The sequence below is a fragment of the Triticum aestivum genome, chromosome 6B (assembly GCF_018294505.1).
Source record: "Triticum aestivum cultivar Chinese Spring chromosome 6B, IWGSC CS RefSeq v2.1, whole genome shotgun sequence".
NCBI classification, from domain to species: domain Eukaryota; kingdom Viridiplantae; phylum Streptophyta; class Magnoliopsida; order Poales; family Poaceae; genus Triticum; species Triticum aestivum.
Genome location: NC_057810.1, coordinates 723,179,412 through 723,205,286, shown reverse-complemented (window position 1 = coordinate 723,205,286; position 25,875 = coordinate 723,179,412). Strand labels below are relative to the sequence as shown.

The following is a 25,875-nucleotide window of genomic DNA, read 5'->3' as shown; positions in this document are numbered from 1 at the left end:
GGTTGGTGCCACCAACCGGGACCAAAGGCCCCCCTGACTGGGCTCGGCGCACATGCCACGTGTAAGCACATTGGTCCCGGTTCGTGTTTGAACCGGGACTAATGGGTGGAGGTATTTTTCTACTGGTGATAATAGCACGGGTACACGGGGGAGTCGGTGGCGTGTGCCGGCGCCCGGGCCGCCTGTGTGCGGTATTGTGATGGTGTCATGGGAAGGAGCGCCCGTAGTCATGCCCCGGGGATGTAGCCGTGACGGTGTCATGGGAAGGAGCGCCCGTAGTCATGCCCCGGGGATGTAGCCATATTGGTGAACCTCGTTAACAAATCTCGATGTCGTGCTTGTGTGATTGCTTGGTCCTCGGTAGATTGACGGAGCGCCTCGGATTTATTCTAACAAGTGGTATCATGAGCAAGGTTCGATTTGAGCAGGAGTTATGTTCGTGTCCGAAGCAATCAGAGGCAGCAGGCCGCATCATCAGCGGTGTGCAGCGACTCGAGGCCGTCTCGGTGAGATGTGCCTACCCAGGATTCGAACTCAGGTCGCTCGGTGATTGTGCCATGTCCGCTAACCACTACACCAACTGCACGTTCTTGATTGATATAAACCACCAAACATATAAGAACAAGTGCGGCTGCGCTATTTATTGCGCAGTGCCCACCATTGTTTGAATTATTTAAAAAAATCATGAATTTAAAAACGTTCGTCATTTTTTAAGAGCAATTCAAATACTTCAAAAAAAGCTTCGTCGATGTTGAAAAAAGTTCAACGCTTTTGAAAAAAGTTCATCAAATTTGAAGAAAAGCTCATCAATTTATAAAAAAGTTCACCTAGTTTGAAAAAAGTTCATCAATTTTGAAAAAAAGTTCATCAAACTTGAAAAAAGTTCATCAAACTTGAAGAAAAGTTCATCGATTTTGAAAAAAGTTCACCGGGTTTGAAAAAAGTTTATCAAATTTGAAGAAAAGTTCATATCAAGTTTTCAAAAAAGTTCATCAAATTTGAAGGAAAGTTCATCAAATTTGAAGAAAAGTTCATCAAACTTGAAAAAAGTTCATCGAATTTGAAAAAAAGTTCATCAATTTTGAAAAAAGTTCATATCAAGTTTTCAGAAAAGTTCATCAAATTTGAAGAAAATTTCATCAAAGTCAAGAAACGTTCATCGAATTGAAGAAAAAATCATCAATTTTGAAAAAGGATCATTGAATTTGATAAGAAGTTCGTCGATTTTTAAGAAATAGTCACGATTTTTTTTGAAAAACATCGAACCAGGAAGAAGATTAAAGAAGAAAAGAAAAAAGAAAAGCAAACAATAATAGAAGGGAAAGATGTTAGTAGTCACATGAGAATTGGTTGCGGGATGGTAAGTAGGAGCTAATTTAAGGCGGCAGGTCCTGTGTTCGAGTCTCACCTTAGCCGCATTTTTTCTGCAAAAAACAGAAGAGAGAAAAGAGCAGATGGGCCAGCCCAGCGCGAAGGGTGGGTATGCGGTATGCGCCCGTTAGCGAAAATGCTTTAGCGCCGAAGGGCATGTACAATGGAGGCTGCACCAAGGTGCTGCCCCAGCCCCTCCAGCTAGATAGAGAAAAGATGAGGCACCCATTAAGTTATTTTCACCCAACGCCTATGGCTGAAGCGATCGGTACTATGGGCCCCAACATCGTCATCTTCCTGCTTTCAACCAGGCATGCAGCGCCATCTCTCCATATGCTTTTCTTCTCTCTCTTCTCTTTTTCTTCTCTTTCTCATGGGGCAGCGATCTCTTCTGCAAGCTACCCTGACAGACTGCGAGGCTACTAAACTTGCTCCACGCTGAAATCCGAGCCTAGTTGGCTGCGGGGCATCTGTTCTGAAGCACTAGATGACCCGTTGCACCCATGGCGCAAAGGCCGAGAGAAAGCCAAGTATAGAAAGAGTGTGCATCAAAATATGTAGACACAGAGGGAAACATATGAAAATAAGTACGGATTGATGATAGATAGATGGTTGTTGATGATACATGTTTTCTAAGAAGCTTACTGACGATCATTTACAATGTTATGAGCAAGACTTGTAGATAGGCAGAGATATGTTAGACAAATGTATTGTTGGATGTTTAGAACGATTTCTTTGAGGCAAGTCTTCATAGCTGCTGTTCTTCATGGCTTGCATTGCTCAGAGCAGAAATTTCTTCAATATCATCGTCCAGGCTCCAATAATACTTGTTTGTTTTTGGTACAACGGCTTCTGATTATAAACTTATGGCAAGTCTTCATAGCCATTGTTCTTCATGGCCTGCATTGCTCAGAGCAGAAATTTCTTCAATATCATCATCCAAGCTCAATAATACTTGTTTGTTTTCTGTACAATGGCTTCTGGTTTTAAACTTATACCATTAAGACGATCAACAACATATCTTATCTGTGATAAAATATATTTTAGATTGTTGGCTTTGGGTGTTGATCTTGCTATGAAGTTTGTATTTATTATGCGGTAAAGTTCCTTCACTTCACCATCATGTGTTTATCTTGCTTGATTCAGGACTTTTAGAATATCTATTTACTGGGCTCTCGCCCTTTTCTTCATGACTCTAGATGACCCGTGCGCCTGTGGTGCCAAAGCCAGAGGTAGCCGAGTATTCAAACAATACATATGAGATTGATTCAGGACCAACTTTGGGCGAAAGCGGCGTGTGTTTGCATGTGCATCAGAGCATCCAGAAGCAGCTTTGTTAGATTCTAACCCAAGCATACAAAATGATTGAATAGAAGGTTTAGTCAACTAAAACAAAATTTAATAAAAGCCAACATAACAAAATCAAGAAAAGCTAAAAAATGGCATAAAGCTATTTATACAACAAAACTTTTCACCAAGACCATTTTTTTAAACCTGTTCATAACATATATTGCATGGATCAACAACCCGATAAATGTTAGTCCTCTATTTATTTTTTCTTCAGAGGGGGCGAAATACTAATTTTGCTTCCATCTTAACCCTCTATTTATTTTTTCTTCAGAGAAATGTGCAAGGGTGAAGACCCCCCAACACTACACTAAGCTCCACCGGTGCTTATTAGGATGGAAGAGCTATCATAAATAAATGCACTTCATTACATTAGAACCTTTCTCTGGATGTGTTTTCATCATAAAAAACATGTGGAATAATAAGATCTATGCATACTGTATATATACTGAAATTTCATAATTATATTATATAAGTAGATATTTAAAATTTTAGAGCAAAGCTTATGAAGGAGTAGAGGAGGAATATTCCAGCCAATTTCATTTTCTTTTTATTTTTTCCCAAACCGTCCGTTTGCCACTTAGCAATGGGTCTTCCAGGTCAGGACAAAATCGCCTTATCACCGTCTCGCAGGGACACGCCACACGCGTCCGTGAACCCATGCCCCTTCACCTTATCTCTTACTCCAGCCCACTACTTCCCTCACTTCATTTCCTGTTCTCCTGGATCCCCTTTCTCGTCTAGCTCGCTGGGGAAGCCGGAAGCCGGTCGCCGTTGCAACACCAGCCTCAGGAATCGGCGGGATACGCTAGCCCTCAGTCCGGATCAACGTCCGTGCCTCCGGCTTCGACATGCAGGCCCGCTGGACGCCGCCGTGAACCACCTTGTTTTTCCGGTGCGTTCTTGCTCCTAGGTAGTTCCCTTAGCTCCATTGTTCCTTTAATGGTGATTCCGGGCACCAACGTGCAGCAGCCCCTTGGACCCAGGCCACCTTCGTCGATTCTGCCGGCCGCCACTACGACATCGCAGTCATCCTCCTCACCGAACAGTTCCAGAGATTGTGACGGGCTCCGTGTTGTCCGCATCTCCTCTGGACAATGGACTCGAAGCCGCGGGTCCCTCCTACTTCTTCCCTGACGTTGACCGCCATTGTCGTTGTCCGGAGCTCGTTGCTCTGCTCCGTACGACCTTGCCACTTGCAGCATGGTGAGAAATCACCTCTGCATGTTGCTGGCTGCGTGCTGCTGATGTTGTTTTCTATTTGCTGCCACTGGATGCTTTGCTCCTGTCCCTTCTTTGCTGTTGGCTGCTTTGCTCCTGTCCCTTCTTTGCTTTTTTTATCAACTTGTCCCTTCTTTGCTGCTGGCTGCTTGTTGCTTGCCGTCCCTTCTTTGCTGCTAGCTGCTTTGCTCCTGTCCCTTCTTTGCTTTTTTTATCAACCTGTCCCTTCTTTGCTGCTGGCTGCTTGTTGCTTGCTGTTGATGCTTGATGATGTTAGCCATGACCTGCCTGTAGATTATAGAAAGACAGATTGATTTGCATGAAAAAACATGGTCATATTCAACACTGTTTAATTTACTTGCTCATCACACTATCAGACAAAGGATATACTTCCCTGTGTATAAAAGTTTTCATTCTAACATTTGATTTATCAGGAAAATCACATAAAAATGCTCAACCCGTTGAACTTGTAAAATCCATAACAAAATCATTCTAGTTTGGTTTGTAGTAGTACTAAGCTTGTATATGTTGGTTGCTCCTGGATCCCCTTTCTCGTACTACTCCATATCCCCTTTCTAAGGAACAGACATATATAAGCTTAGTCAGTATTGTTGCTTAGAAATAAAGGAAGATGCACTTTAACAAAATGTCTTTAAATCTTTAAAAATTCATAACTTGCATTGTAGAACTCTAAGAAAATGTTATTCCCAATTTCAGTAGCTTCATATTCAACTTTCTGGATGACAACGAATACAATTCATGCACTGTACACGTTTTGGAAATTCATGAATATTGATTTTCCTCCGTTTGGTTTTTTTCCAGGGTTTCTTCATCGTTTCAATAGAGTCAGGCAATGAGGGGAATTACGAGTTCGATCTGCAGCTTCATTGGGACATTGACCAGGAAGGCAAGCATCATGAATTCCCTATCTTATGTTTTACTTATGTTGAAGGATTATACTATCTTGTTGCTCGTGTTGGTTACCATGCCGTACCTTTCTTTGCAATATCCATGTTTAGGACACGCAACAGGAACCGGTAGTTTAACCAGAGAAGGAACTTCATTCTCTCACACTTGATATGATAGCATTTATCAGATCAGGTTATAGAAGCAAATATTAAGTACCATCAGACTGATGTCTGATTCTCTCTGAATTACACTGCCTATCCACTATTATTGTTGTCCATGTGGAGCAGAGCTTGTAAATAAAGATATATACTGTTGTAGTCAAGTTAACTTGAATTAGCTAGGATGAATCGGACATTTTTGCAATTTCCATAAATAGATCAACAGGTTAGTCATCCGCATGAACGACCGATCTATTCTTGTTAACAATGAAACAAATATCGATTTCAATCACGAAGAATAACTACACTTCTGTGTTTGTCTCAGAAGTAAAACTTTTCTATTTTGACCATGTCTCTAGGAAAAACAATGACTGAAAACTGAAATAATACCGTGCTATTGGTCAAGGTATGCCTGGAAGTGGGTGAGCCAGCTTGATCTGGTGATGATTCACCTGAAGAATTGACCTGCCGGCACGATGCATAAAGGGGAGGGAGCTGATCTTGCGGGTGAGGAAGCAGATCTTGCAATCAAACTCATCTTTCCGATGCAGAGGAACACTGGCGATGGAATGGAGAAGAGAGGGTGGGTGAGAGAATGCTGGTGCACAGAGAGGAGAAGAAAGGGATGGAAAAGGTCAAGTCTATAGCAATTGAGCAAGTGGAACAACCTCGCCTCGTCCAATATCCCGTGCCGGCCCGGTATATACCAGAACTTATGATTTTTCCTCTTCTGTAAGCCCAGAACACAATATAAATATGAATTGGAACAACCAAATTGTATTAACAGAAGAAATCATGACGCTTACAAAGGTTTATAAAATGCACTAATAAATAGGATAATAAAGTTTAGTCGGATTTTTTAGAACATAAATTTTCATTGTTATTAAGTGTTAGTGACAGCTTCTGAATGAAAGAACAGTATTAGCATGTTTGGATTAAAAGTGGAACATGTAATCATATTACATGGGAAAACTATGACATAGAACATCACAGCGACAACCTTGCTCATATGTTTCAATCAGTACAAAATATGTACCTGAAATAGATTAACTTTGATCATTTCCTTTCTCTCCAATGTTGTGCTCCTCTTAGCTAAAGTAAGTGCATGCAACTATGTATAACCTCTTAAGTTACAAAAGAATCTGCATTTGAATAATCCAGTGGTTATATTCAACTTAAACTGGGACTTGTATGCATGATATTTTGTAAGAATCTCTATGAGATAGAACTGAACAATTATATTAGCAACTGGGTGACATAGTCGATTGTATCCCTGGAAAATATATTATGATCTCTGAACTACAGCAGCGTGCAAACAATTGACAACCAACGAAGGAAGCGGACGCTGACAGAAATGACAAACCCAAATCAGCGAAGGATGACAGTCGGACAGATATCTCATCCCTGCTGCAGCTCATCTATGTTTATTCAGAAGCGACGACATATTTATATATATGTTGTGCGCCCAACTCTGTCTCAAGCATTGCCCACTGCTGAACCTACACATGAAAAGCTAACAAATGTTCTTATTCTTGTTCTGCCTCATGCAACAAACCCGATCAACCTATAGCTCAGTATGTAATTTACAAAAAGAAAATATAGGGAATGATGGGGGAAGAACAACCTGGTGAACAACTTGAACTGAAACTTTAATTCATTATAGGACTGCAGTTGCATAACACGTCAGTACCTTACTGGGCATTACAGTGTTCCTGTGCAAAACATAGTAACAAAGAAAATTATGAGTGAGATGTGTGCCATGTTGCTAATCACAGACATTGAATGGAGTTGGAACCAAACCTTTTAGTCTGCTAGTAGATACAGTGGGTCAATAGTTCTGATTCTTTTTCTTCATCTCCCTTTGAAGCATTAGCACAAGACTCAGAAATAGAACATATTTCCTCAGTGCTTTGAACCCCGGTTTCAGAATGATTCTCAAAATATAAATGTTTGTAGACCAACAACAAAACAAACAACAAACATTTTAGTATTGACGGAGGCTTCTCGGACAATCCAAATCAAATGTATAGAGAAATAATAGAAAGACCAAACTTTGTGGCTACTGTTTTAATGCACAATAAGCCATATCTTCTACAAAAGTGTCCTGATACAGTTGGTAATGAACGATAACCTTCCTATTTTTAGGAGATATCAACAATCAGGTTCTACAGAAGACTTGTGTACACCTAATTACAGGAGGTACCTAGTGAGCTACAAAATTCAGATAAGTGAATGAAAAATCTTCTAGTCCAGAATACAATTAACTGATAAAACCTATACAGAACAGCCAATTTATTACTTTCTTTTATGACCAAAGAAGCATATGGGAATACTAAACTCATAATTTAATTAATGAATAATCTTCTAATCCTGATTAACTTAATTGAAGCTTCCAAGGCTATCGATAAATTGCCAAGAGATCAACACAACCACCCAAAAATAATCTGCAAACAAACTAAATAGGCAAAAACCGGATAGTGAATTTTAAATACATTTGATGGGAAGAACCTCATGGATACCTTTTATCGTTGCAACATGTAGTATTCACATCAAATGTCAAATGAAATCTATGATAGACGCATCTGCACCATATTGATTATCAAAGGGGTAAGCACACACACACACACACACCAATGATCTGCAAATGCATTATCAACAACCTGGAAGTGGCCATCATTGATAACATTCTAATCTTGAAAAATGAACTGATAAGCTTATAAGCATACAAAGAGTCTGACAAGTCATTCCGTTGTAACAATCTATAGACATCAGGAGAACATCAAGCAAGGCCACCCAAAGAGGCAAAACATCAAGCATTTTAATGCTATCTATGCTGCAAGAACTGAATCAAATTAAGCATTGATATATTGCTAGATTACAGTAGAGGGACAAAGAGGCTTAAGCCTGTACGGCGTCAATGACAATGGAGACGAATGGAATAGCATCTAACCATGTGAGTGGGAATTTTAGAGAGGTACAATAAAATGCTAGAAACATGGATTGTCCACATCAGTAATTCTTCCAAAGAGAACACTAAGATCAAGGATTGTTTAGCCTTAATTTAGGCTAATCTTTAATGATCACTTATGAGGTCGAGATTCTAACACTTATAAGCCAGATAAGTCAGCTTATCGTATAGTTATTAGACATAATCACAAAAAAATGGGAACAAAAAGATTGTCATTTAAACAGAACCATCAGAGAAGTAGCAAAGGAAGACTCACAAAAGACTTAAGAGGGAGCATGGATGTTACTTAAATGCATTCAAGATCTAACATCTGAGCAGGACCATAAAACTAAACTTTATATATACTCTGCTCTGCACACAGGATAACTATATATCTCATTGAAGGCTATACTGGAAGATGGCACACAAATAAGCAATAATCAAATAAAAATCCAACTGTCATCACTGATCAAAGTGTGCTATAGATAGATGTTTGATTAATTTGTAATCAATCAAGAAGCTTCTTGCTAATAGGACTATGCACTTCTTTCTGACACTTAATTACACATGTGATGTGTTCATGTAAGTTTGGACACGGTGAAGCATTTATACATAATTTAAGCAATTCACAATGAAGCCCTGGAATAAAAACTTAAAGAATAATGAGGTATAGCATGAGATGATTACAAAGGTACATTATGTTCGAGTTGGCAAGAGCAAAACATTATAAACATAACCTGCTCTAGAAACAAAATATGGAGGAAGCTCTCCAAGTGCGGTCCCAATGCCCCAAGGAACAACTTGAAGATGAACTTCATGGAGTATTTTGCTAAATGGGATTGTTTCCTGATACACTGGAGATCCAAACTCCGGACAGTCTTTCTCCAACCATGAAGGCCTACTTTTAAAAAGAATAGTGTCAGAAGGAGCACTCTTTAAATCAACCCGGCCACACTGAACCACTTTCATTGTGAAAAGGGCAATATGAGGCCCTAAATACAACAAAGGTGTGCAAGCCAGAGCCTGCAAAAATAAATGACGTGCTGAGAACTGAACTGCAATGATAAATACTTAGTTGCACGATAATACAAATCTGGTATACCAAAGCAGTTCCTGCATATGCTGCATTGTAGACGAAATATAATGGTTTATCCTGCTGCAAGAGCTCATGCACCATAGGCAGGGTAGACGAATGCTCCCACTCACATAGGTTCGAGTCTAACATCTAGCTACCTAATTTTAAAAAATGCAGGGTATAAACCTTAACCCTTCTCATTCAGAAAAATATATAATACATTTCAGTGATTTCACCATTCAAAAGCAACACATGCATATCCAGAGATTGTGAAAGTAGTGCTCTATTAATTTGCATACTTGCAGTTCAATTCACTATACCGCCACTCAATTCGTCTAATTTGAAATACATAAATGTACTAAAACAGAAAGATGATGATACCTTCTCATGTGAGCCCTCATTTACCAAGAGAAGCAAACAGGTAGCGAAACCAACAACTTCTTTCAGAACACGGGAACATGTGCTTCTTATACTCTCTCCAATGGCTAGCACAAATAATGCAAAGTGTTCTCTTTTTTGAGGGTAATGCAAAGTGTTCTCAATGTCCGTGACGTCAACGCTAAACTCTCCAGGTCCGTGTGATGCTTATTGCGAAGGTCTGAAATATATGTTAAATCTATTACATCATCAACACACCGAGCAGTCTTACTTTGTCTCATTAGGGTAACAAAGCTTTCAGAGAATTCTGATTTTAGGTCATGCACTTGTCAACATTAGAGAAACAGATAAGAGTAATTTCAGTTAAGTTTGAATATACATTTATTTATTTATTTATTACGCTTACATGCAAATTCTAATCAAAATAAATGCTTGAAGAACTAATCCCTGGAATATAATTCCTGCGATGGAGCACATATATTTCTTTTTGGATGAACTTTCTTTTCCATCAACATCACTTAGAAGATAATTTACATACAATCGATTCCAGTGTGATGAATAAGACAAGAAAAAGTTATAACAGAGGCCATAGATAGTTCATGCAAGCCACATAATCAGAACGTAATATACTGTACAGACAAGTCATAAAATCTGCAGCTAAATTTCGGGAAAAAGAAATTAGTGGAAGTCAACAGAGGATAAAATTTACATACATTATTAGCATTAATATTTCGCTAAAGCCAAGCTAAAATTTTATCGAACACCTTGTAGGCATAGAACAAACAAAGATGAATTTTTTGGGGATTAAATCATAAGAAATGAATGGAAGAGAGAGGAGAGAGCAAATCAGGTGAGAGAGATAGAGAGAGCTGCAGCGGCAGCAAGCAAAAAGGAGTGAGGGAGGGAGGGATGAGAATGGATGAAGGGGATGTGAGGGTTACCTCGGCTCCAGGACCCATGGTCGTTTCTCTCGCCGTGGCGTTGTTGATTCATGTTGTCTTGACCTTCTCCCAGAGTACGACAGCGGCGGCGACGGCACAGACCGCCACCTCATCAACACCGCCTCCTGCTGCGGCTAACTGCCGCTCGCGTTTGCCAGCACCGCGCCTGCTATGGCTGCTGCTCCTTTCTTCCCCGGTGCCGCCACCGGAACATGGGAGGAGGTGAGGAGAGGTGGCGGCCTCTATCATCCCACGCCGGCACCGGCGCTTTTGGCCGTATCTGTCTCTCCCGCTCCAGATCGGGACTTGGGGGAAACAAAGAGAGAAGGAGAGGTGGTGGCCGAGAGGGGATGCCCCGGAATCCATGGGCTGAGGGGATGGAGTGGGCAGGGATTGGACCCGCAGGAGGAGGTGGAGATGAGCGGCAGGGGAGGCCATGGTGGCGACGGCGAGCGAGAGGGCGGAGAGGAGAAGGCGAGAAAAGACCGAGGGGAGGAGGAAGCTGCGTCGCCTTTTCCTTTTACCGCTCGTCGGTCTATGTTTTTTTTCTTTTACGCAGGGCAGGAGAAAAATCATTATGTTGTATTGACCCCACGCATAGCCAGCCCCACTCATCATCCATTTATGAAGCAACTACGAAACGTGAAAAACAACCGACGGCTGACCTGCTGCCAGCAGCCAAAATACAGCTACAGTAGATAGATCGTTCGGCCCAACAGGAGCAGCGCACGCGGTTGCTCTAGAATGGCGGGTAGCATAGCAGGCTTTATATGTTCAATACCGTTGGCCATGCCCGAATAGGAACCAGCAGCCGCTGCATGCGAGATTTGTTTAAAGAAAAAGAAGTCTGGTTCCGGGAGACTTTGCAGTGTGTCAGAACATGAAAATAGCTGCGCACACTGGATGAAGATCTTGGAAAAAAGGAAAGAGCAAGGAAGATAGCAAAGGTGGCCACATGTGTTGTTTATTATGGAGCTGATAGTTTATATTGAGCTAGTTGCTACACGGGCACAAGGCTACGAGGGACTACTTTTTTGGGATTCTTTGTTTTGCACATGGATCGGAGATGGCATTATGGCAGCAGGAGCGATGTTCAACACGAGCAATTAAACAGGAATCAGGGACGACGACATGCGTATAAGCGTCGGAGGAGTCTGGAGCATGCCGTGGCAGGATCATGCATACACGGGGCGTCAAGCGATGCACGGAGATGTGCGGGCGGACACGACGCAGGGTGGAGTATGGTTGCAGTCGGATAGTTTTGGCTGGGTCAGACTGGACTGTCTGATGGATCGACGGGGATGTCGGTCAAAGCAGAAGATGGTGGTGATTTCAGCGACGACGACATAGGAGCGTGATGCTGATGGTGGCCGACTTCTGGGGCGTGGAAACACATGGTGCAGGTCTGAGGACTTGTGCTGCTTCGACGGACTATGACGCATGGTTGATTCAAGGCAGTGTACACATAAGAGCTTGAAGTCAACAGGGCGCGTGGGTGGCATGTACAACCACCATGGAGTCATGTTGAAGGCGGAGTTGGAGTCTGATGGGTGACTTCACTCTGTGCTGATGAAGGGGCTACAGTGTAAGATATCAGAGAATTGAAGCCTATTTCAGCGGGATAGCGAGAGACACGTGGATCGGACTGGGGCCCAATGGTCTGATGGAGACGTGATACTCGGCATCGGTTGATGATGATCGGTGGTTCTCTGCAGTGGGGGTTGAGGCAGTGTGGGCTAGCTACCTGGGAGACTCGACCAGGACAGCAGAGGCTCGACGCGGTCATAACGGCGAGGCGTGCGTTAAGCACGGGACACAGCGATAGACCAAGGCACTAATGGTGAGACGTTTGGTCACACAAATTGTGCAGGGGGTGCTGAAGCAGTGTTGACGAGTACCGGATTCAAGTTGGTGACTGGGTCTATCGGTGCTAGTTGATGGACAGGAGTTGACCGTGGAGAATCTGAGAAAGTGGCGGAAAGTCTGAAATTGTCAAAAGCTGAGAGAGTACATGGTCGTATATTCTGTGGTGTTCAGTGCACATGGCAAAGTGCAGATGACAAATACAGAAGGGGGCGGAGTGCTATAGCTGTGAGACATGCCAGAGACTATCCAAAAGAAGGGTGAGACAACTGCAAATTTGAATCAAGGTGACACAGGGCGACGGTGAAATTCCTTCAAGTTTCAGACAGACGGTCAGGAAAGAGTGGGGATGTTGAGTTCAGCTAACTCTTATATGTGGCGTCTAACACTTGAGTTGTTCACTTTCACGTAGACAGTGGTCGGTGCGTGATGGTGTTGAACGGATTCTCCGAAAGTTGGGAGCACAAAGTAGAGTAATGGAAAACTTAACTGTGCTCAAGTGTTGACTGTGAAGAAGACGAGAAGGGCAGCAGTGCTCATGGCGTATCTCAAGTCCAATGTACATGAAGATTCGACGCACGGACGAATTCAAGGTGGTGGAGAATATTCGTCAAGGTGGAATTTGTTAGAGTTGTGTCGAATATTATTGTACAAGTTAGGTTACAGTTGGACTTGAAGTCGTACGGTGTGTAGATAGGATATGGAGTCGTGTCCAAGTAGGACACTTGTATCCTAGACCTCTCATATATAGCGGGGTAGACACACGATGTAACCTATGCCAACATAATAGTACGGGTACGCGGGGGAGCCGGCGGCGTGTGCCGGCGCCCGGGCAGCCTGTGTGCGGTATTGTGACGGTGTCATGGGGAGGAGCGCCCGTAGTCATGCCCCGGGGATGTAGCCATATCGGTGAACCTCGTTAACAAATCTCGATGTCGTGCTTGTGTGATTGCTTGGTACTCGGTACATCGACGGAGCGCCTCGGATTTACTCTAACAGAGGAACGACTCTCGCCTGCCTTAGAATGCTGCTGACCCTGGCGGCTCCTGGGGATCCGGTGGTTGCGGCGGCGGCCGTGACATGAGCAAAGTCAAGTGCTACGACTGCAACAAGCTGGGACACTTCTCGCGGGACTGCACCGAGCCCTGGCGCGAGCGCAAGGAGCAGATCCACCTGACGGAGGGCGGCACCGAGAAGTCCACGCTCGTCCTGGCGAGCCTGTGCGCGCTTACCGTGTCCACAGAGACGGGCGTGGAGCGCGTCCTGCTCAACGAGGAACACTCCCAGGCGCGCTCTGGCAAAAAAATTTACAGTCAAGGTACGTCAGGTTATGTGGCCAAGGAGAAGGATACTTTTATGCTTGTGGCCGTGCAGTGCAGGGAACTCCTGAGAACCATCAAATTAATCCACGGGCCACCTTGACGGGTATAGTACCTGCCAATTGACGGGTCTAGGTGTAAGGAGGTCAAGGAAGTGTGGCGAATGCTGGGCTTAGAGGAGGTGAGAACAAAGTTGGAGAAGTGTTCATCTGTGTATGCAGCTATGGATGCCCTATGGACGATACACGTAGACAAAGTTGCCATGCTATTCAATTTCTGGTGGCACTGGTGGAATAATCGGAACAGAGTTTGGAACGGTAAAACTAGATGGCAGCCAAATGAAATTGAGTTATTTTACTGTACCCCAGAATTAATGTAGACCCTCTATTTTCACTGATCCAACGGCTAACATAATTGGGTACTCCATCGGTAGCCCTGCGGAGTACTGACTTGAAAAGTCATGGAGTACCCTGATCTAAGGGGCAACACCGTAATCAATCAACCATGTCATTATTTCTTGTTAGGGTATTTTGGTTTCTTGTTTACTAGGGCATTGACGTCCGACGAGTTCTTCATGTAGCAGCAAATTTAGTAATCATCCGATCAATTGCCATGCTACCACATTCAGATCATCTAGATTTTATCAGCTATTTTTTTGCTGTGATAAAATCCAAAGGGGTCGACATCCTACTGTCCTCAACCGGGGCAATGATATGGAGGGACGTCGATCTCCAGCGGGCGGCGACGACTAGAAACGATCCGCACAGGGGACGGCGAGGGCAGGTCGGTATGGTCGCTGTCGGGAGAGATTTCGGGGTGGGGTGGGGGTGCGGGGAAGGGGAAGGAGAAGGAGCGATCGTGGCGGCGTGCAGCAGAAAATGGATCGGGATGAGGCGCCCCCGCCATTCGATCGAGATGCACAGAGAAACCGGGTCCTTGTTTTTTCTCCAGCCCTACCGAGAGAGCTCTTAGCCTCAATCAGAAATAACAAAGTTGCCCTTCACCATGGACTGTCAGATCTGTTTGGTACTCCGGGGTATGTTCTTGGAGTACCAGGGTACAGTAAAAAAGCTCATTGAAAATAGCGGCAGGCCTCCAAAAACAGCTATAGTGGAGCTATAGCGGTTTATATCGGGATATAGCGGGCTATTTGTGAAGGCAACCATTTAACGGCATCCTGCTGAAAGGGCTATAGCGGACGGCTATTTAAAACATTGGCTGCTAGCCTATTACAATACCGACTCGGTGACTGCTACTAGTCCGTACCGGACAGGACTTTCACTACGTGGTTGATTCGAACAGTGGAATGAGCTTAGAAACCTGGTGCAACTTCTCTCCTAAATATTCTGATTGAGTGGCTGCCATGCCATGCCATTGGAGAATCTATCTTTTACCTACTCTCATTGTTTTATCATTTGCATTCCTCGTTAGTAATATTGTAACAATGGTCCGAAATAAAGCCCACGCCTCGACGACATTGTTGTTCTGCGTCTGTTAGATCTGGTACTTCTCTTCTCTTTTCTGCTTTGGGGCTCTCTTTGATTTTATGAAGAAAGAATGGCCACTGCAATATATGATGCTCTGTAACCGTATTTTCTGTTGGGCTGCTTAATATGGGTGTGGTGATATCTTAGGCGATTGTAAAACTATCTGAATTAGATGCATAAAATTCGTCAGTAGTCTGTACTATGTTGCATCATATGCTACGCTTGTCACCATTTTCTTTTGCAATTGGTGTGTATGCCAATTCTGCTTTGGGCCTCTATTTTGATTTGGTGAAGATTGAATCGGCTCTGCAATATAAGATGCTCTGTATCTGTATGTTCCAGCCGGCGATGTGCACCCATCGTTGGGCTGTTGCAATAAGGTGGTGGTAATACCTTTGGCAATTGTAAAATGCTTGGATTGGATGGAGAAAACTTGTCAGTATTTTTGCATCATACGTGATTGCTTGTTTACAACTCTTTTCTTCTGTCCTTGGTGATCACCATGATCTCGAAGAGTCAGGCAGCAACTGTTTCACATGGCAAGTAGTACATTTCACAGTAGGGCACCGTCCATGCGAAACAGTAAGCTGCCTTACTAGTGTATTTCGTTTTTTTTTCGTTTATGTGAGAGGACTTTGTTTGGCTGCGTGCATCTTAGTTATGAAGAGGCCGAGTGTAATGCTTAAATATTTTTAGTAATAAAAAGCCCCTTTCCAAAAAAATATTTTTTTACTACAAACTTGCTCAAACTTCATTATATTTGACTTTTGGAAAAATCTATATACACTACATTGTGGAACGGAGGGAGTATGAGCATTTTTTTCGTTTATCCAGCTGTGAACCAAAGCTCATCGCCTCTGTCTCGTCCCCCTTCCGCAGCCGTGTTCAACCGAGGTGGTTCCTCGTCGCCGCTGACGACCCCGAACCTGGCTCATCTTTGTGCTCTTGAAAATTCAGCGCAATGGACTTGATCTGCCGTCGGAGCCCAAGGATTCGAGGCCACCAGGCCTCAGCCGCGAAGCGTGGCGCACCTCCTTGCCATCAGCCGCCTGTGCTTTGCCTGGGCGGTGACTCCGGAGGCCCCGCGCGCCGTAGGGGAGCAGCGCGGGCACGGGTGGTGTGCCGCTCGAGGAACGGAAGGAAGGAGGGGGTTTGTGGCGGGGGCCGGAGCTGGGGCTGTGGCTGAGTGCCGCGCCGAGGTGCCCGTTGACGTGCTGGGGACATGCTTCCTCTCCGACGGCGACGCCTAGGACCTCCGAGGTTGGACACAAGTAGAAAGCAGGGCTTTGGTCACAACTCAATGCACCCTTTAGTCCTGGTTGCATTAAGAACCGGGACTAATGTGAGAATTAGTCCCGGTTCGAGCGGCTAGGGCGTCGGAAGGCATTAGTCCCGATTCAAATGGGACCTTTAGTCCCGGTTTGAGACACGAACCGGACTAAAGGGTGCGATGCCCTTTAGTCCGCCGTAGACCATTTTGCAAATTTTTAGAATCCTCAAATTCTAAGAGGAAAAAAAGTTATGCTCAAATTTTATTTTTTTTTGAATTTTGATTAAATCTGGTCAAACTGTGGTCAAACTACTTATTCAAGAAGTAGTAGTGTTACTAAATAATTATTCAAGAATATTAGTGTTACTAAATAATTATTTCAGTTTTTTTGAATTTTGGTCAAACTGTGGTCAAACTACTTATTCAAGAAATATTAGTGTTACTAAATAATTATTGTTTTTTAAAATAATAGTTTCAAACTCAAACAGTGAAAAGTGTGACTTCATGCTCAAGCTAAACTCCTGTTGGTTAATAGAATTGACATCTTACTATTGTCAGGAAAACAACAAGTGCAGACTTGGAAACTAGGGGGAATAGAACTCGAAAGTTAAGCGTGCTCAGACTACAGTACTGACAGGATGGGTGACCGGCCGGGAAGTTAGACACTTTGGAAGGATGAGGGTGATTAGAGAATAGATATTATAGATTAAATTGAGCAGTGGTGAGGGAGGGATGCGGCCCGGGGGTTACTCTGCACATTGAAAGCTTAGTACAAATTAATAGTTGTTAATCCTATCATGGATGTACCTGATCAATACCACTGCTAAACAAATATGCGTAGTAGTACAAAATTGACAATTGTTACTCCCATTCCTATCATCGCTGTAAAGCCTAACCAGTGATGAGTCTTACTGTTTTTCTCTTAGCACAAGCATAAACTTTATTCTTCAGTAGATAGACCAGTTGCATCCTCGCTGTAAAGCCTAACCAGTGATGAGTCCCACTGTTGGTTAAATTAATACGCGATGCGATCTTGGGAGCTGAACGGAGCACATGCCCCACGGAAGTGAGTCCCGACATCCCACAAAGTGCATCATGTATATATGCCGATCGATAAATGGTACTAAAACTTTGTGTTGGCATATAATGATCGGTTGGGTGTCAATTAAAGCTACTCATAGTGGGGAGTATCATATATACTAGTGTCATGCATATGATACAAGTGTATGATATTACTTTCATAGTGTATAATATCATAAATTAGTATCATACACATTATTATATTTATTGTCATGCATGACACAAAGTAGCATAGCATTTAACATGATACAGTATCTACCTATGTTACTCTAACCCTCTCTTTCTTCTTTAATTGTGTGCCACATAAACATGTTTACTAGTCCCAAATGCATCTTACCGGTACGTTACTCCCACTATGGCTAGCCTAACCAGTGCTGCAGCCGACGGCTGGCAGTCAATTAACCGGTGATGAGTGTGCCCCACACTGTGAATTGGAATTAATGTGCAATGCGATCGAGGCCTGGCATTTCTTCATTAAGAAAGAAAGAATAACTTCCATCATCATCATGTTGCTAAACTTGACCTGTTCAATGCTCATGAGGACATAGAGAGAGGCTCCATCGGGTAATGATGGAACTGATCACCCCGGTGAGTGCAGCTAGCATCTATTGAAACAATTCTGCAAATTGATAATTAGTACGGTCATGTGAGGCATCGCTGTAAAGCCGAGGTTTGGCTGTTAATTTACTAGTGATGCGTCCCACTGTCTATTGAACTAATACGTGGTGATGCGATCGAGGCCTGACAAGTATTGTTTGAAAAAAGAATAACCTCCACCATCAACTATCTGAACATGACTAGGAGCCTGAGACCTGTTCTCAGATGCTCAAGGGAAAAGAGGGGGAAGCTCCATCGGTAGTGGTACTGGTTAACAATTAATCCTCGCATGTGAGGCATCGCTGTAAAGCGTGGTGGGCATTGGTGTAAAGCTTACTACGTACTCCCTCCGTTCCTAAATACTTGTCTTTTTAGAGATTTCAATAAGTGACTACATACGGTGCAAAATGAGTGAATCTACATTTTAAAATGTGTCTACATACATCCGTATGTTGAGTCCATTTGAAATGCCTAGAAAGACAAGTATTTGGGAACGGAGGGAGTAGTTAGGAGTCCCACTTTAAACTAATCTGCAACATGGTCGAGGCCTGCCATGCATGCCTTTTGATTACCAGAGACTAACTTTCAGTATCTATCTAAACAGGACCTGTGTGCCTGAGACCTGCATTCTCAGATCCACTCCACACAAACCCTCATAGAAGAGAAGGAGAGAGAGGCTTCATCGGCACTGATGGAGGCCACGGCGTTGAGCATCGGCAAGTCTGTGCTGAATGCAGCGCTTCGATCCGCCAAGTCTCCCGTAGCAGAGGAGGTGGCCCTGCAGCTCGGGGTCCAGCGCGACAAGGCCTTCATCACGGACGAGCTGGAGATGATGCAATCTTTTCTGATGGTGGCGCACGATGAGCGAGATGAGCACAACAAGGTGGTCAGGACCTGGGTGAAGCAGGTCCGCGACGTGTCCTACGACGTCGAGGATGGCATCCAGGACTTTGTCGTTCATATGAAGAAGCAGTCCTGGTGGCGCATCCCTTGCACACTCCTCAACCGGCGCCATGTTGCCAAGCAGATGAAGGAGCTGAGGACCAAGGTCAAGGATGTGAGCGAGAGGAACTTGCGCTACAGCCTCATCAAGGGCTCTAGCTCCACTGAGCCTGCTGCTACAGCTGCTGCCACCATGTTTGGTGTTGAAGAAGCAAGGCACGCCGCAAAGAAACACCAATCAAGATCGGATCTTGCCCAACTGATCAACCAGGAGGGTGGCAACCAAATTGGAGTGATCGGTGTATGGGGAACAAATGGCAGTGTTGGGCATACCTCCATCATCTGGGAGGCCTACGAGAATCCAATCGTCAAATTGAATTTTCCGTGCCGAGCATGGGTCAGGGTGATGCGCCCTTTCAGTCCAACAGAATTTGTCCAGAGTATGGTGAAACAATTTCATGCAACAGTAGGAGTTGGTGTTCTGCTGGAGGGCGAAAGGAAGGGTCAAGATTTGGCTCAAGCCTTCAATGGATATGTCAATGAGAAGAGGTGCCTGATTGTGCTTACTGACCTGTCCACAATTGAAGAATGGCACCAGATCAAGATTTGCTTCCCAGAGAACAAACTAGGGAGCCAGATCATAGTATCCACAAAACATGTTGAAGTTGCAAGCCTGTGTCCAGGTCAACCAAGTACGGTGTCGGAGTTGAAGCAATTGTCTGCTGATCAGACCATCTATGCTTTCTACAAACAGGTACTACTTCAGTTTTAAACACATGTTTTTGATTTTCAAAAGGACCACCCAAAATATGAACCATTATATCAGTTAGAGTAGTATTATATAGTGACCAAAGGTAATCGCTATGGAGCGTCTCATGGGTAGGCTTAAATTAATTTGCATGTTTGCACAAGGTGAGGAAGGGGGAATTCCTGGTACTGCCCCCCTGTTCCATGCGGCAAAGAATCCCCTAGGTGTGGAACAAATCCAGCTCTCTTGTTCAACTGAGCTTGCAAGTCGGGAACTTATCTCCCCTGAGGCCCTGACTATCATGATGGTCCTAACTGGATACATTCTCAGCCTCCCGGGATTCCTCATCGACCTTGCTGATAGAGATGTCTTCTGCCCAGGTCCCTAGATGAGGTAATGGCCGTTCGGTGGAGAGGTATTAGCGGGCATTTAGTGTGAAATACCAAAGCTTTCCTGCTCGTCGGCTAGTGAGGCTTGGCAATGTGTCTCCTTGAGCCTTCATGGGTGGGGTGTAAATATGGATATTCCATCTTACAAATAAACACTATGTTCCAATGCTTTGGTAAAAGTGACATCTAAAGGATTTGTATTTGTCGGTTGCTCATGGTGTTCATACCATACTGAGGGCTAAGGTTTTCAATACTTTATGTTCTCTTCTAGTACCAATCAAATTTTGATGTATTCATGCATAATTTGTGCTTCTTCTTTTTTGCCTTTTAAACTTCTAGACTACTTTCATTATTTTTGGCGAAGTCCAGTCTGACCAGGTCATCCTAGCTAAATTAACTTGTATACATACCATTCGAGCATGATATACTATTTCTGGTTTGTTGTCACATCAACATTCCTGTGTAGAAATAGACAAGGTTGAGCTTACCCATCAGTATTTCTTTTGAGTACCCATGATTAAAGATTTATCTAACTATTGTTTGCTTGTGTTCAGAGTTCTCATGACGTTACCTATCCATCAAAGCCAGCATCTACCACAAAGTTATCCAACATCCCTGAGAATGAGATACAAGAAGATCAATCCAATGCTGATGTTGAGGGAAATATGACAGTGCAAAAGAGGTTCACACGCACCTACACAATGGCAGGTGTTCTGGAGGAATTTCAGCTTATTGGGCGAGAGAAAGAAAAATCTGATATTATTGAACTAATTGTAGAACAAGCTAGCACCCATCAATTTCAGGTGATAGTAGTATGGGGAATGGGTGGTCTTGGAAAAACCACTCTGATAAAAAATGTTTTCGAGAGCAAAGATGTCACTGCCATGTTTGGGAAATATGCTTTTGTCACAGTCTTGCGACCTTTCAAGCTTGAGGAACTCCTTAGGAGCTTGGCATTGCAACTAGATGCAAACAAGGGATCCATGGACTTTGTAGGTGACACCCAAAAAAACATTGCTTTGATGGGAGTTGCAGAGTTGATTGAAGTGTTGGGCAGACGTTCAGAAGGAAAGAGTTGTTTGATTGTTCTTGATGACCTGTCATCTAGCACAGAATGGGATAAAATGTTGCCATGTTTACATGCAATGGAAAATCTGGTCATTGTGATAACCACAAGGCGAGAGGATATTGCTAAGCATTGTTGCAAAAAACCGAAGTGCATACGCTTGCTCAATGGTCTTGAAGAGAAGGATGCAAGTCACCTGTTCACAAGAAAGGTAACAAATAGTGCTCTTTATATTATTCACCTTATCTGCTAACAAAATAATATATTGTCTCTTTTTATCTCAGTTCAGTTTTTAGTTTTGAATGGTCATTCCAAAATAGTATCTTGTAAGCACATAATGGCCAACTATCTTTATAAAAGATACTTCAAAGCGGGTTGCAAAAGCATAATATTAGGCCACCATGACTCATGTCGTAGACTCATCATTTACAAATGATATAGTTTCAGCAGTTTTAGCAATTAAACCAAAAAACTGATTACATCACACATTGCTTGGGTTAGGACAGTATTAGCAACAGGCCAACGATATTCCATGAACTCACCACTTTCCATATAAAATTATATGTGACTCGCTTTTTTTGAGCAACCGGCAGGAGCTCTGCATTTCCCTTAAGTAGAATAATGAATGACCAGTTTATAAGAAAAACTAGCCGAAAACCAATACATGAACAACACACACACACCGGCACCGAGGCCGTGCACAAGCCGAGCTGATGGCTCCGTCAGTGTGTGACGGAGCCAACCTCTCCAACATGGCAACGGTTTCCAAAGCCAACAATTCTGCTTCCACACTGGCCCCTGGCCACACACCAGTCGAGTCAACTACTCTATCACCCTAGTGGCAAAAGCTGAGCCACCGCGTGCAGCAACCACCTCATCCCAGAGCCGCCGCTCCGGCTTTCACGAGTGCACAAACAAGCCCCCAAGCAAGCCGAGGCAGGCATAGCTAGATCTGGACCTGCAGCTCAGAGCCACGTGATCAGCATGGCCGCTGCCAGCCATGGACTTGGACGGCGCATTTTTTTTGTCAAACCGTGGCGAATCACTTTTTTTTTCAATTCATGTTTGTGAGGATTTTTTTGTCTCACATTGCCAATTCCTATTACACGAGTTGAAAATTGTGATAAATCCAGTACATTTTCAAAAGCATTTGTTTTTGAATTTTTTTCATTTAAAAAACTGTTCGGTTGGTGTATTAACCAATTTATTAGCATGGAGGTTCTGACAACAATTGCATCCCAATTCATAGTTTGGTAGATCAATACTATTACTGTGATTAACAGATTTTACTACCAGATTGCACTCATTTTTTGGTCGAGATTAATCTTTCTACTAGTTACTTAATGCAGTTCATCTTGAGATTTGAGTGGTACTTTGGAAATGTTGATGAATCTAGAGTTTTGGAAGCAATATTTAATCATGAACTTAAGTTTTGCTCGAGATTAATCTTGCTACCCATTACTAAATGTGGTTCATCTTCAGACATGAGTAATTTTGTGGAAATATTTATGAGTCTACAATTTTTCAAGCAATACTTAATCATGAAAAAAACAGATAATTTAGTCAATGTTTGGGAGGAACATATCAGTGCTGATTCCCCCGTTTTGGTGCTGGTATGCATTTAGTATATTAAACTGTACACTTAATGGGTATTTAAATGTTAATAATCATTAGCAGCGCTGTACCGGCACATGTCGTACAGTCATCCTGCCCGGTGATGTGGCCTAGTGCACATGATGCCTACAGTCATTGTTGAGGAAATCGTTAATTGTTAGCTGCTCGGTGGGCCGGTGAGTAGGGCATTAATAGGCTATCGGCAAATTAATCAACCATTTAGTCAATTAATCGGTCAATTTATCAGTTTATCGGCTAGTCGGTGACCCTATGAGTAGGGATTAATCGGCAAGGTAACTGGTTAATCGGACACATTCTTGAACAGGGCCTACAGTGCTTGTATGGATGCTTCTGTGCCCATGGTGGGTCCGTGAACTGTGCGAATTAGAAGATGCATGTCCATTTAGTATATACTGCACTAAATGCAAAGTCCAGATACCGACAGGATTATGATCTCAATGCGACTGAGGGGCTGTGACAACAAGGCTACCTGTGTACTCGCCACCCAAGCTGGGGGAATGCTAGCTAGCTATTAAATAAACTAGGAAAAGTGGTCTAATTCAATTATAGTCAAATGACTAATTATATTTCCTACGATTGCAGGTATTTAAGAATAGGACTACTGATTTGGCTGAGCAATATCCTGCATTGGTTGAACCAGCAAAACTAATCCTAAAGAAGTGCAATGGACTTCCCCTTGCGATCGTCACCATAGGTGGCTTCTTGGCTGATCAACCAACAAAAATTGCTGCAGAGTGGAGAAAACTGGATGAGCATATCAGTGTTGAGCTGGAGATGAATCCAAAGTTTGAGGTCATAAAAACAGTTCTCATGAAAAGTTATGATGGCCTACCCTATTATCTCAAGTCTTGTTTCTTGTACATGTCCATCTTCCCTGAAGACCGCAATGTTAGCCGGAGACGTTTGGCTTACCGATGGATTGCTGAAGGTTATGCACGAGACAAGGCCACAGCAGATAGATACTTCATGGAACTCGTAGAGAGAAGCATGATATTACCAACTCAGCAATCAGCTTGCAGCATACAAGGATTTGACTCCTGCCAGCTACACGATCTGATTCGTGATATCAGCATTGCAGAGTCGATGGAGGAAAATCTTGTTTTCAGGTTGGAGGAAGGCTGCAGCTTGAATACCCATGGTGCAGTGCGTCACCTTGCCATAAGCAGCAACTGGGAGGGTGATGAGCGCGAGTTGGAGAGCACCATGGAGCTGTCCCGTATACGATCATTGACAGTGTTTAGCAAGTGGAAGCCATTTTACATTTCTGATAAGATGAGGTTTCTCCGGGTGCTGGACCTGGAAGGAACAAAAGGGTTAAGAAGTCATCACCTTGAGCACATTGGGGAGCTTCTTCATCTGAGATACCTCTCTCTACGTGGGTCTAGTTTGGTCTGTTCCCTCCCAGATTCGGTGGGTAATCTGAGACAACTTGAGACACTAGACATCAAGCAGACGGGTATAGCTATGTTGCCCAGAACCATCATCAAGCTTAGTAAGCTATGTTATCTCCATGCTGGTAAAGAATCAGGGGATAACAATGAGCTGAATTATTTTTCAAAGCATCGAAATATCTATGCAGTGCAATATGTAGTATGCTGCTCAGATGAGTTTTTTGAAGATGATCTTGATAGATGTGATGTTTGCACTCTTGCTTGCTGCATACTGTACCCTAATATCATTAGGGGCATAGCTTCTTCCGGTGTTAAGGTGCCAAGAGGGACTAGAAAACTGAAGGCCCTGCGTACATTGCGGTATGTGCACCTTGCCTGGGGAAATGACGTTATAAAAGAGATAAAAGGCCTTACAAGCCTGCAGAAGCTAGGAGTGGTCGGCATCAATAAGAGAAATGGTCCGGGTTTCTGTTCGGTCCTTTCTAGTCTCAGCCATCTTGAATCGTTGTCAGTGCGGTCAGGTGATAGCTTAAATGGCTGTTTGGATGGCATGTCCACAGCTCTGGAAAACCTGCAGAGCCTCAAGCTATCCGGCAGCCTGGAAAAATTGCCGGAATGGATCAAGGGGCTCCAAAATCTCGTGAAGCTCAAGTTAGAACTCAGCAGGCTATCAGGGAACCTTGAAGCCATGCAAGTTCCTGGGAACCTACCAAACCTATCCATTCTGGGTTTGTCGGATCACTGGCTTAAGATCGATGTACTCCAGTTCCAGACTGGCCTTTTCAGAAGGCTCACGGTGCTTGATCTTTTCTACACAAGTATGGAAATTAAATTAGTGAAGTTTGAGAAAGAATCAGTGCCCAATCTTGAGTTGCTGACCCTTAGCATTGGAAATACTGCGATTGCCTTCTCTGGGCTAGAACTTCTCCAAAACATCAAGGAAGTACGGCTTGGTGTTCATTGTAGCTGGTTTACACCCAAAACATCAAGAAATGGGAAAATTGAAAGAATGAGTAAGAGAATGCATGAATGGATGAAAGAAGAAGAAAAGAAATACAAACCCGTGCAAGATAAAGTCAGGAAGGAGATGCAGATGCAGCTTGATAGGAATAAGAATCGACCCATCTTGAAGGTGCAATGAGCTCAGAAACCTGGGGCTACCTCTGTCCTAAGTATCCTTACTGAGTGGCCGTCATGCCATGCTATTGGAAAATATATCTTGTGCCCACTCTCTTGTTTTTATGTCTTGCATTGGTTGTTATATTCTAATAATGGATTGAAATAAAGCCCACACGAGTCGACGGCACTGTTGTTCTGCGCATGTTAGAGGTGGTTTTTCTTGTCTGCTTTGGGGCTCTGTTTTGATTTTCTGAAGAATGAATGGCCACTGTAATATATGATGCCGTGTAACTGTCTGTTCCGGTGACGTGTGCACCATCGCTGGGCTGCATAATAAGGGTATGGCGATATCTATCTTTGGTGATTGTAAACTGTTTGGAGTAGATGGAGAAAATTCGTGGGTACTCTGTACTATGTTGTATCATCTGCGATGCAATGTAACCCTTTTCTTTTGCCCTTGGTGGTCAGGATGCCATTTCTGCTTTTCGGCTCTGCTTTGATTTCTTGAAGAATGAGTCAGGCACTGCATTACAAGATGCTCTGTAACTGTAATTCTGTACGTTCCGGCCGGCGATGTGCATGCCATCGTTGGGCTGTTCTAATAACGCGGCAGTAATATCTT

General features: G+C 43.4%; 1 protein-coding gene and 2 long non-coding RNA genes across 4 annotated transcripts; 2 read left to right on the top strand and 1 right to left on the bottom strand.

The window, feature by feature from the left end:
* Positions 1–3,471: 3,471 nt before the first annotated feature.
* On the top strand, positions 3,472–4,882 carry LOC123140048 (uncharacterized). Its single transcript, XR_006469753.1, has 3 exons — positions 3,472–3,613; positions 3,688–3,924; positions 4,762–4,882. It is a non-coding gene; the product is annotated as an uncharacterized lncRNA (long non-coding RNA).
* LOC123140047 (uncharacterized) lies at positions 4,059–10,989 on the bottom strand. Of its 2 annotated transcripts, XR_006469752.1 has the most exons (10): positions 10,348–10,986; positions 9,410–9,626; positions 8,691–8,851; positions 6,807–7,588; positions 6,631–6,718; positions 6,370–6,505; positions 6,043–6,148; positions 5,675–5,736; positions 5,397–5,564; positions 4,059–4,227 (listed from the first exon to the last, which is right to left on the bottom strand). It is a non-coding gene; the product is annotated as an uncharacterized lncRNA (long non-coding RNA). The 2 variants fall into 2 exon arrangements; XR_006469751.1 differs by having other exon boundaries at positions 6,807–8,851; positions 10,348–10,989.
* LOC123140046 (disease resistance protein Pik-2) lies at positions 5,510–25,875 on the top strand. The gene is made up of 4 exons (XM_044559776.1): positions 5,510–5,705; positions 18,568–19,659; positions 20,597–21,319; positions 23,326–25,875. The coding sequence occupies exons 2-4, from the start codon at positions 18,655–18,657 to the stop codon at positions 25,273–25,275; spliced, it is 3,678 nt and encodes a 1,225-aa protein (XP_044415711.1). The 5' UTR covers positions 5,510–5,705; positions 18,568–18,654; the 3' UTR covers positions 25,276–25,875.